At 43.7% G+C, this 12466-nt stretch overlaps 1 protein-coding gene across 3 annotated transcripts in view; it reads right to left on the bottom strand.

The window, feature by feature from the left end:
* The window catches only part of MYRF (myelin regulatory factor), a 127761-nt gene extending 116281 nt beyond the window's left edge, over positions 1–11480 (bottom strand). For 2 of the 3 annotated variants that reach the window (XM_077321172.1, XM_077321176.1), the window contains exon 1: positions 11134–11480. In XM_077321172.1, coding sequence (XP_077177287.1) covers positions 11134–11179 — 46 coding nt within the window. In that variant the 5' untranslated portion in view covers positions 11180–11480. The remainder of the gene's footprint in view (positions 1–11133) is intronic. The other variant, XM_077321175.1, reaches the window with a different exon arrangement.
* Positions 11481–12466: the final 986 nt, after the last annotated feature.

Genomic DNA, 12466 nt, shown 5'->3' with positions numbered 1-12466 from the left:
CCTTCTTGAGAGGTGGGGCTGAGGAGGCAGCCACCCAGGAAGGAGACTGCCACCTCTCTGCAGCATCTCACTCTGATTAGGCACACGCTGGGATTTGGGTCTGCAAGGGGATTACTGAGAGAGGCCAGTCATGTGCTTGTACTGTACCAGCTTCCCAGGAACCCTTCTGGCACCGACTTCCTCCACTTAGCAAAGAACTTCGCTAAAAAGCCTCTTAACTTCCTGATACAGCACTGTTCAGCCCTAAAAAACAAAGAGGCCATCCTAGAGGATGCCTCAGCCTCTCAGCAGGTAAATATGGAAACTCCCAAAGGAGAGTCTATTGCATGAAATGTTTTCCTGAGCAAAGTCTTTTTCACTGCACAATCACAGCACCAACTGTTCCTGCCATCAATAGTAGCATAGTAGTATAGTACTTCCTAAAGTAGAGTTTGGGTAATACTTTGGATATGTCAGACTGGGATAAGCTGTCTCAATTGAATAAAAGTACTAAAGCACCCTCTAGGTTCTTGGGCTAACCATATTACCATCCCACCCATCCCTCCAATAGTATCTTCTATGCTGCCTGAAACTTGGAAGTGATACACAGCAGACACAGTACTGCTACTCATTAGACCACTATGGGACTAGAGCCAGCATGGTGTAGTGGTTAAGAGCAGTGGCCTCTAATCTGGAGAGCTGGGTTTGATTCCCCACTCCTCCACATGGATCCAAATGGGTGACCTTGGGCTAATCACAGTTCTCTCACAGCCATTCTGCGAGAGCTCTCTAAGCCCCACCTTCCTCACAGGGTGTCTGTTGTGGGGAGAGGAAAGAAAGGTAATTAAAAGCCACTTTGAGACTCCTTCGGGGGAGAGAAAAGCAGGGTATAAAAACCAACTCTTCTTCTTGGTCAACTTTTTTCACTATAACGTCATCCATATCAACTTTTCCAGCCATCCTGACACCAGGACCTCATCCTCATGAATAGACACTGACATTTTGATCAAGAGGGAAGTGAGAACTTCCAGGGGCTTTTCGCACGCCTTCAAAATCACACAATGGTTGCCAATTGAAAACGCTATTGATTTGCCGTTATGCACAACGTCGTTGACAATCTGCCACACACCTGAAACCGATCTGCAAAAAGCGCTTCGTTGTAGCGCTTTCAGGGAAATCCCCAAAAGTGGATTCACCCTCCGGAAAGCGATACACTCCTGCAACCAATCTGCAACACTAGCGAAAAAGACCTGTGCGTTAACATTGTTGCGGTTTCTACAAAGTCCCTCCCCCTGGCTCTCTCCTCTGATCTTCCGGCGATGCGATCGCCATTTTTTTTTTCTCCGAGCGAGCGGGGATAAACGCACCAGCGAGCCTCTTTCTGTTTAGAGGCTTCCCCGGCTTCAGTCCCTCCCCAGAGTCACTAAGCACAAACACAGAGAAGCTCGTTTGCTGATGTATTTTCCCTTTATTTTTTACACTTTTTTCGGCCGAAAATCGGGCCCGTGAGAGGGGGGGGATTTTTTTTTTCACTCAGAGGGAGCGTGGCAACGATGAAACGACAGCTCAAACACACCAGGCAGCTGGATGGGTCTCTCCGTTGCAACGAATCAACACAGATTCGTTGCAATGGGTGTGTTTAAAAAAAAAACTTTCTTAAAGGGAAAGGGGATGTTTGGGAGCATGCTAACGGCCGCCCATTGGCTGCTTGACGGCCAGGGGCGGGACGAGCTTGGCAATAGCGCTTCCTGGCTAGCGATTTTTGCCGAGACCGGAATCCTGTGGGAAACGCTACAAAACGCAACTGGATTCCACTACAAAGGCAGGTATGCATAACGACGAATTCCACTATTTTAGATGGCGATTTTTCATTCAGCAACCAATTTGCTACAAAGATCCCGGTGTGGAAAGCCCCCCAGTATTGCAAATTCTAGCAAATTCAATAAAAAGCTGAAACATATTCCAAGGCCAATGGAAAACCAGAGAGAGAGAAGAATGAGAACTTGTCAGAAAACCCACATTTAAATGTGGAAGTTTTATACTGGGGGCCCATTCTCAGATTTTGGATTTGTGCCTATCTTTCTGCCTTCACTAGATATGACAAGATGAAAGAAACGTATCCAGGAGGTTTCTATCCTGCCGTTATGGGAACTTGGGCTAATCACTGTTAACTTCCCAAACAGGGCAGGGAGTCAAAGGGTCTGAATGATAACCTAATTGTCCATTCAGCCCCCCCCCCAAAAAAAGTGCAGTGCCCACCCTCTAAAGATGTTGGTACAAAAGCAAAAAGGGAGAAATGCAAAGGCTGTACTTGGCCAGACACACTGTGGGGCAAGCCAGGCCCCAGCGGCACTGCCAACCTCTCAAGCCTTTGCCTCGGTTCCTCAGGCAGAGAACCGGCTCAATGTGTTGAGCAAAACAGTCTGGTGTGCTGTTGTCTGTCACGTGTGCCGGGGCTGCCTACCCTCGTTCCAAAGTTTTCTGGCTTCAGATGGACTTCCAAGTGTGTAAGTGGGTTTAGTCTCGCAGCCCTAGTGCTTTAGGCTGCTGGGGAAATTAACTCTAAATGCGAGGAAAAGGGTGCCAGGATTACTAAAGAGTGAAATCTCTCAAGTAAGGACATACGATTAGTATCCTTAAAATACCCAGAAGACTCCACAAATACACACGTACTTTGCCTTCAGCATGTCCTAATACAAACACTCTCCTTCACACCCTGATAACATAATGTTGTTGATACATACGCCCATCTCAGAGACGCCCAGGCCCCAATGAACAGAAACTAACAATGTCAAGAGCAAAGTTACAGGAAACCACCTGAGCAAAAAAAAAAAAAAAAAAATTGAACACATGAGTACAAGCTCTTTACACTCAGCAAAAGGATTCGAGGGAACCAGATTCTCAACTGGTCTAGAACACAAATGGCATGCCGCAGATGGTACTCGCTCCATTGCGGCCTGTGAAACCAAGGCATTTTTATTCATCGGCTGATTTCAGACCTGGCTGAAACAATCTAACTGAAAGCCTCGAGTTTTACAAACCTGGATTTTTCTTAATTCAACTTCTCCCTGCAGTTCCCATCTCTATAGTTTTTTTGTTGTTGTTGTTTTCCTCCTCTACCCCCTTCTCTGCCCTATTAAAGTCCCTAGCAAGTTGCCAAGTAGCCCATCCAACTCCCCCCCCCCGCATGCACCATTTGTTCTTCCTTTTAAGCCGCTCTGCACATCTTTCCCCATATACATTCTTTAACAACCTCTTATCTCATAAATTAGCCCAGAGAGAGGGTAGCGGGATCCCAAATAGCTAAGCTCTGTTGTAACTGTTTCCCTTACGTGAGTGTTAGGCAGAGAGCATGGTAGGGTTTCCAGGGAATGCCAGCCAAGGGTCAGGCTGCTTCCCCCTCCCTCAATGCTCCTCACCTTCACTTTGATATAAAATACAAACACTCTGTGTAAACGCTCCCTGAACACCACAGACATTCTAAAAGGAACTCCTATACCTTTCTTGTAAAGCCTTAAACAGGCCACATATCATCCCTCCAGGCATTCCTTTTGTTCTGCTTTTTTCTCATAAAAACTTAGTGGCTCAAAAACTACGGCAAAACATTTAACTAATCTAGAACTATCATCCTGAGCACTGTGGCCAGCACCGTATTTTGTCCTCCCCTTCCACTATGAAGAACACATTTCTGTAGAAAATACAGGTCTTCAAGCGCAGAATCATCTCATAGTGATCAACTCATTTCTAAACCTTCTGAGAAAAGGAAAATATAGGGAAACATTCCACAGAGATCCATTTGCACCACTGCCTATTCACACCATGACTCACTGTGACTCTATATGTTATTGTTAGTAAAAGGCCAGACCCCACCCCACTCCCAAAACCCCCCCAGAAAAATGTGTAAACTTCTACTTCACCCATGGGGGTTTTTTCATGGAAAACTTGGAATGCTTGGTGATTTTTTTTTCATTTTAAAGTCTATAAAATGTTTTCTCTTTGGAAGCAAGTGAAATGCTTTTTGAGCTACTGTTTTCAAAAGCTTTTTCTAAGAACTCTGTAATATGAAGATTTTTATGTAAGATAATAGGTAGCTTTGGATAGAATCAATTCTTGTATATACTGTAGACATATATGATGCATTTTCTGGGATATATTTATTGTTAGAATGTGACTAATTTTGTCCACAATTTATGTGCCATGCTATTTATATGATGATAATCCACTATCAGAGGTCGTTTTTAATAACACAATGTTCATGTCTGTTAGGAGTTGGTAAACTGTGACTGAATAAAGACTGTAATAAAGATCAGAGAATAAAACTTATTTATTTAATCCAAACTATTTTTTCATAATTCTCAGAAAGCAAATATATTTGTGCTTAGGAAGCACAGGCTACAGTTAGCAGATTTCACTCTATTTATCTTTGTAATTTTGTAAGAGAAAAATAAGGTATTTATACTTTAACTATAACAAATCTGCCAAATAGTAGAACTGTATTTACCACCAACTTCAACAAACTCATGGTTTATTTCTGGGTGAGAGAACCTTATTTTTCTCAATCTCTAATTTACATTAGAAATTATTTTCAATTTTTCATCTTTTTCTTGTTAGTTAAAGTAAACATATTCTGGCATGATTCTATTTGCAATGAGATTGACCAGTCCCTGGTCTCTTCCAGTGCTTAGGACACTAGAAGTTGCTCTGTTTGATAGGTATAACTAAAATTATTGGTGTTTGGAAGGGGGAAAATGTCCATTCCAAATTCTATGATCAGCCATCCTGCCTCATTATCTTTGGTTCCCATGTGATGCTTTCAAACAGGGGTAGTCAACCTGTGGTCCTCCAGATATCCATGGACTACAATTCCCATGAGCCCCTGCGAGCATTTGCTGGCAGGGGCTCATGGGAATTGTAGTCCATGAACATCTGGAGGCTCACAGGTTGACTACCCCTGCTTTAAAATATTACTAGCTTTTCTAGCAGCTGGGATAAGAAATACATACCTAAGCGTATCTTGGGGACTTTCAAAATTTGCAACAATGTTTTAAATTTATTCTGCCCTTCCTCCATGGAACAAGGGCACTTTACATGATTCTTGCTTCTCAGCTTTATTCCCCCAACAACCTATGAGTTAGAGTGAAAACACGACACCCCAAGGCTACAAGGAACAGGGATCTGAACTCAGGTCACCCAGATCCAATACATTTAACTATGACACTGAATTATGTCTGTAATACAGCATATAAATATTCATTTCTAAATAGCATAGAATGAATGTGTATGGTAAAAAGTCAGTTTGCTAAACTGAATGTACAACTAAAATTTTATCATCACATTATATCATGAGGAAAATAATTCTAGTAACCAAGATGTTTCAAGGACATTTTCTAAAATTAAAATTATTTAAGATGAAGCAATTTTACAATAATCAAAATAGTATGGTCTCCCTCACACAGCATTTGGTTTATCTGTGAAACTCTGCTACCAGAAGTTGCAATGTCCAAAATACATAACTTTACTCAATGAAAATAGCAAAATACTCAATGCTACAGGCAGCTATAAACTCAAGGAATATATATTGAGAGTGTCCAAAATCTACAAACTATTGAAAACTAAAATCCTTTTTTGAATGCTCCCAAATTCTCTCCGGAGAGTCACTAGAAAGGGATCTTTAGGTTTATGCATTCACCCACTAGTCCCTCAGCACGTCTCCTGTTTAACTTGCCAAGCCAGCTTTGGACAATGCTGCCCTGACAGAATTTTTTTTCTTCCAAATAGGACTCAACATTATTTCTGTTGATAAGCTTTATAGTACTATATACAGTATAGAGATAGAAACCTATATTTGAGCAGCAGGAGATCAAAATAGACAATAATAAATAGTATTTTGCATAATACTGTGTTGACTACTCCACTCCCAGTACAGCGTCAAAGAAAAGGAGACATCTTACCTCGAGACTTCTAGTTAGAGATGCCAGCCACCAGGTAGGTCATGAGGATCCCCAAGAATTAAAGCTTATCTCTAGACTACAAAGATCAGTTCCCCTGGAGAAAATGGATGCTTTGAAAGGGTAGACTGTATGGTATTGTACCCCCACTGTATGGTATTGTTCCCTGGCCCCCAATCCCAGACCTCCAACAGTTTCCTAACTTGGATCTGCCAACTCTACCCCAAATCCCCCACCTGTAGCCGGGGGGGGGAGGGGGGTGCCTGGCAATCCTAATTCTACTAGTGGTCTGTTCATTAAGTGTGGTAAGGAGGGGAAGGTACCATGTTTATGTTTGTGAGGAAACAGGAATTCTAATGGACATTTGAACTCACTCACTGTTCCTCAAAATTAAGAGATCTATAGTGATCCCCCATGTAAATTGGTGTAATAGGTTTACCAAGGAAAAGTGGGAAATTCTCCAATAAATCACAGGTTTTCGAGTCAGAGCATTATTCTCTCCCCACACTGAGGAGAACAAGGGGGAAAGAGGGAAATGAAGTGGGGGAAGGAGGAGGTAGCCACATATCTGAATAAGTCTAAAGAGTTAGATTATGGGATTGATTTTTCCATAAGAACAATTCTGCACTGCTAATCAACATTAAGTGAAATAACATGTGAAACCTACCTACTGCAAAGAATATTTTTGATAATATTAATTCTTTGCTCTGTAGCAGGTAACAGTACTGTAAGAGTACTGACCTAGGCTCTGTAGCAGGTAACAGTACTGTAAGAGTACTGACCTAGGTTCAAATCCCCTCTCAAACACAATAGGTCATCTTGGGTCAGTCAAGTCACTCCCTCAAAGCCTAGCAGATCTTATAGGTGTGTTGTGGGGACAAAAAGGGAAGGACTCAGGTATGCTACCCTGAGTGTATTCAACTCAGAGCGTTTTCACAAATCATATTAAGAACAATTTTTCATTTGGACTTTATCACTTGTGGATGTTATGAAACAGAATGCAAAAGAGAGGCAATTTTAAACCCAGTGTACATTCTAAGCCACTGATGCTGCACAATCACAATATAGAGACAAGACACACAAAAGCAATTTGGTGGCTCTGACTGGGCATAAAGGCAGGATATAAATATTGTAAACAAATAAACAGAACTAACTGTCAATATCACTCATGAAAACTGCTCCAGTGTTCAAAGAATACACATTCATTTAGATGGACTCTACCGTGTAAATTCAATCAGACTTTAGGGACACACTAAACTGCCACAAGAATCTCCACTGAAAAACTACCATCAAAGACATGAAGGATTCTTCCCTCAGAGTCTGTCTGGAAAATCAGACATTTGACCATCTCACAAAGAGAGACTGCAGCAAGTGAGACACAGGCACATGAGAAAGAAAGCAAGTAGCCTCCCTAAATTAGCAGTTACCTGGAGTAGGTTCTTTTCTGCTAAGATGTTTTGTTTCCTCATCCTCAGCAACAGGCACAATGCAAAGCAATGCTATTCTCAAAGCTATTCTTGAGAATCAAATATTTTGTCCTACTTGCCCCAATCTCTATTAGCAACACAACCGAACAAGATACAATATTTTTAGGTGGACAAGATATCATTCAAAGGATTGTGGCAGACTCTGAAACTTCTGCCGAGGTAGAATCAAGGCACTGCAAGCAACATTCATAGTGACAGAAGGCTGAGACAGGTTTATGTGTTCCTGTACCCTTGCATTTCAGCAGAAAGTTTCTTATATGCAACAGTTTTTTCCTTTAATTTAAGGAAAGCAATATCTGCCTAATTTCTCCGAGTTACACAACTATTAGGGCCAGAATTCCCTTTTAAAAACACCGGGGTAGAAGACAAATTAGGAAGATCTGATAATGGTAAGTGTCTCTGAGAGCTGAGGGAAATGAGAACCAACTACATAGCTTAACCAAACAAAAAGCAGTTAAAGAGACATAAAAACAACAGATCCATGAGAGAACTTTTCACCCTGCATATGATAATTTATTTTGGACAAAGAGGATGCTTCACAGACCCAAAACAAAGGGAAGTTAGAAGAGGATACAGACTAGGCTCAGTTCAAATTATTGGAACAAAGTCATCTTCTACTCACTGAGCTCCTTTTTCTGTCTTCTTTGTGACCTTCTAATCTACAGAGGGTCACTAGTTCACCTTAGTCCAACATAAGGGACGTGCCCAAGATAACTGCTATATAAGACGTATCCATAAAGGTAAGAGTATGAGATGCATTTTGAGGGTTTTTTCCCCTGTAGACCAATTCTTCATGATACACTCAGACTTGACTACAGACCACACCTGAAATGTTCAAAGCACTTCCCATCACACTTAAAATGAGCAGTTCCTGCAGTCCATACTGCAGATGATAAACTGGAGCTGAGAGAATATTGTTTTGGCTAAGATCATTCTGTGAAGTGGTGTCCAAAGGGAAGTTTCATCTACGAACGTCTCAATTTACATTCTTACCCACTATACTATACCAGGTTACTATATATGTAGCTGGGTCGCCTAGTAAAAAGTGCTAGGAGGGGGCACTGAAAAAAATCAGAAAAGAAATAGTTTTATTCAGGTTTTTTTTCCTGAGAACTTTTTCAAGTTTTCCAATGAAAAAAATAGGGAAATTTGGAGTAATAATGAAAACAAACTCCTGTAAACTATTTTCTCACTTGGAATGAGAAAAATGTTTTAAATGCAAGGTTTTATTCAAACTGTATATATCAGTCTACACTATTAGATAATGATAATTCCTATAATTCCTATGTCTATTATAGATATATACATCACATTTTTAGGGATATGTTTATTGTTTAAATGTGAATTGTTTGGGCATCTCTCAAGTATTGGGTTTATCTACAATTTTTCTGACAGAAAACTAATACACATATTTTTTAAATTCCATAAACATGCCATATTATATTAGCTTTTTATAATGTTATGTTTAATTTATGCTTCTTATATTGTTAGATCAGTATAATAAATCTAGGTTTGATAGGAAAATACTGGATATATTTTGATCCCCCCCCCCTGTCTTCACAATGTCCAGAAATGTACATTTCTAGACTGTGACCTGAACATAATAGGATTTGTGTTGTGATTAGTGTTTGCTTTTACCAAGCTTTTTAACATTAGGCTCACTGGCATTTTCACGTACATACTTTGCTACATCAGCACTGTATCAGAAGGCTGGCAATGTCTTGAAAACACAAGGATACATAACCCTAAAGAAAGGAGGTTTCATGGAAGAGTGTAAGGAGATGTCAAACCCCAGGCTTGATCAATCTACTCAACTGACCCATGAGTCAATGGAAGATTATACTGCCATTCAATCTGTCAACAACAACAGAAGTATCTAAGGTGAATCTTTAAAATTAATTGAGCAGGATATTCCTGGTGAGGGTGTCACAGGATGAGAAAAATAAGTCAAACAACTTTTCCTTTTGTTGCCTTGGAATCAGAAATAAAAGGTTGCTGCCAAAGAGGTAAAACAAGACTATACCAAAATGACTAACAAGATTTATTCCAGTACCCACTTTTGTGAATCAGAACTCACTTCATTAGATACATGAAGTATATGTCCATGAATCAAGTATCAAGTACATTTATATAAACAGTTAAACAACACATTAACAGGAAAGGGGATACCACAAAGAGAGACCAGTTTCACATAAAAGGGAAGCAATAGGAAAGGGGGGAAATGAAAACTAGAAAGAAAACAAAACAAATAACACAAGGAAGCTAGTTTTTTAAAAGTCACTCAAAATAAATATGTAAAAGAAGAAAAGGAAAGACAACAAAAAAGGAAAACAAATAACAAACACAGCTGCAAACCCTCAGATGTATTCTGCCCATTTCAAAATTCCTTGAATGGTTTTCAGTGTATTCTGTGTGGGCTTTCCCACAAAATTCCAGGTCTACAGCTTTTAATTAGAAGTAATCTATCCTAATTACAATATTAGGATAGATCAGGATACAAAATTAGGATATATCGATATTGTGATCATACCATGTTGACCATTTTCAGAGGAATGGTACACAGGGAGCTGCAAAGAAGGCCAGCCTCAGTGGCAGGTCAGAAAGGGACTGTGACTGGTTTTTGGTTAAGAGGGAAATAGGGTTTAAAACATCAATCAGGGCTCCTCATGGACCAAAAGAAATGGTGCTGTGTAGTTTGCAACGCCTGGCTTGGCATTCCAGGAAATACCTGAGCAAAGGGGTGACTGTAAGGTTAGTGACGAGATTCTTCTGCTGCGGTCATGGGATACGTGCTATGAAGAACACGGTGGAGCTCTGCATTGAACTGCCGAATACTGATTTACATATGCATCGCTTTTCGATCAAGATCGGCTCCCAAAGAAGCCTTCAACAATTAAAATCTATAACAAAGGTGTTATGATGTGATGAGATAATCAAAATACATGGGGAGGAGGCCAGTGATCATAAAGAATGAAGACAAAAGAGCTAGACGTTGGATGTGTGAAAGGAAGGCCTCTTTGTCCGAAAGAGGAGGATGAACGCCCGTGCACGCAACTCCTTGGGACACACCCCACACTCGCTGCGCACATTGTGTTCCACTTTCCACACACCAAAACTTTCTTTTCCAGCATTTTTGGTTCACCGAGCACGTTTTGGGAGGGTAGAGTCAGAGTGCCTTTATTGGCATAAAAGGTGGACTCAATCCTCAACATGGTTCCACCCATTTCCAAAGAGTGTCTAAGGCAGCGCCACCCTGCAACCTAGGCATGCTCACGAGACCGCTTCCATATGCTAGTAGAAGTCCCCTGCAGCAGCCGGCTGAGGGCCTTAGGAAGGGCTGGGTCCTCGACGGAGAAGGCGCGGGATGGATTGAACTTTCTTGCGGCGGGGGAAAGAAACTTAACTTTAACCATTCGGGACCGATAACGCAGCCCAGGCCCCTCGGGCCCATCCTGCACCTCCGGCAACAAGTGTGCCGCGTTCACCAGTGTGGTTCAAAGTCAGCCTGGCGGAGAGCTCCGCTGCCAGCCGTCCCTAACACCGCGCCGCAGGTCACCAAGCCGTCGAAGGCGCTTCTCTCCGCCCCCGCCCGCCCGGTCCTCCGCTCGCCGCGCGCGACCTTGCGGGACACTTTCTCCTCCGCCGAATAGCGGCGAAGGGCCCCGCTCCTCCCTCTCTCCCGCCCGCGCGCAGCGTGCGCCGGCCCCGCACTGCCCTACCTTCGAAGAAGCGCTGCAGAGCCTCGGTCTCGTCCACCACCTCCATGGCTGGGCCATGCACGCCGCGGCCGGGCTAGTGGGCGAGCCGGCAGGGGCTCATCCTGCCCACCCGGGCGGCCCCCGACGCGCACTTCGGCGCGGCTTCTCTCCCGGGCCCCTCCCCGGACGGCGCGCCTGCCTCTGGCTCCCCGCTCCTCAGGCGCCGTCTCCCCCGGGGGTGGCTCGCTCCCTGGCTGCCCCGGCGGGCGTTGCGCATCGGCCTCCACCGCCACGCCGCTGGCCACCAGCCTGGAGCTCCCGCGGCGCGCTCCGGCTCCCCAGCCTCTCCCCGCGCGCCCTCCCCTTCGGCACTGCGCTCCTCCTCTCGCTCCCGCCTCCAGGGCCCCTGCCCTCTGCTGGACGGAACCCGCCGCCCGCAGCCACGCGCCCCGTCCGGCCGGGCTCGCATGCACCGCGGGGCCCAATGCCAGCGCTGGGCAAATCGGCCACGCTGGAGATTCTTTGCAAGAGGATCACTCAGGAACCGCAGAGCGCGCCAAGGCATCGTCCAGGGCTCATGCTGAGGTTTCCCTCCCGCCCACTAAGGTTCGGTGCCTGCAGGAAGCAGAGACTCAACAGGTAGTGTTTCTCTAGTGCCGGGCTAGTGAAGGCAGCGCCTGTTTGGCGCCCATTCAGCAACCGTTCAAGGCACAAAAGGAAACCTGCCCAAAGCATTGTTTTTGTCCTCATGTTAGGAGATCTCACGTTTTCATTGTGTAGACCAGGTTACTCTTCCTGTGCTCCCCGTTTCCTCCCTTCAGTAGAAGTGTCAAAGTGGCCATCACCAGAATGAAAAAGCATCAAATGAGACGTGCAAAATTGGTAAAAGCCATTTGCAGCATGGTTCCAGGCTACCTGACCTATCTATGCCTTGCAGGAAACCCTATGGGTGATTCTAATGCTTGCTTCAGAACAAACATACAGATAACCAGCACTGGCCCAATAAAACAGGTGGAAGGACGACAGATGCTCTGCTGATATCCAGTGGTCCTCCCAGTGCCAAGTTCCTCATGATTGCTGGCAAAGAATGCAGGGATGCATGGAAGAAGAGAAGAAAAAGCTGTTTTTTTGTACCCTGCTTTTCTCTTCCAGAAGAAGTCTCAATGCAGCTTACAACACCTCTACCTTCCTCTCCCCACAACAGACACCCTGTGAGGTGGGTGAGACTGAGAGAGTGCTAAGAACTCTAACCAGCCCAAGATCATCCAGTTGTCTGCCTATGGAGGACAGGGAAGAAGGGTTTATACCCTGCTTTTCTCTACCAAAAAGAGTCTCAAAGCCACTTAAAATTGCT

Source organism: Paroedura picta, chromosome 2, assembly GCF_049243985.1.
Source record: "Paroedura picta isolate Pp20150507F chromosome 2, Ppicta_v3.0, whole genome shotgun sequence".
Taxonomy (NCBI): domain Eukaryota; kingdom Metazoa; phylum Chordata; class Lepidosauria; order Squamata; family Gekkonidae; genus Paroedura; species Paroedura picta.
This window is presented reverse-complemented; position numbering and strand designations above follow the sequence as displayed.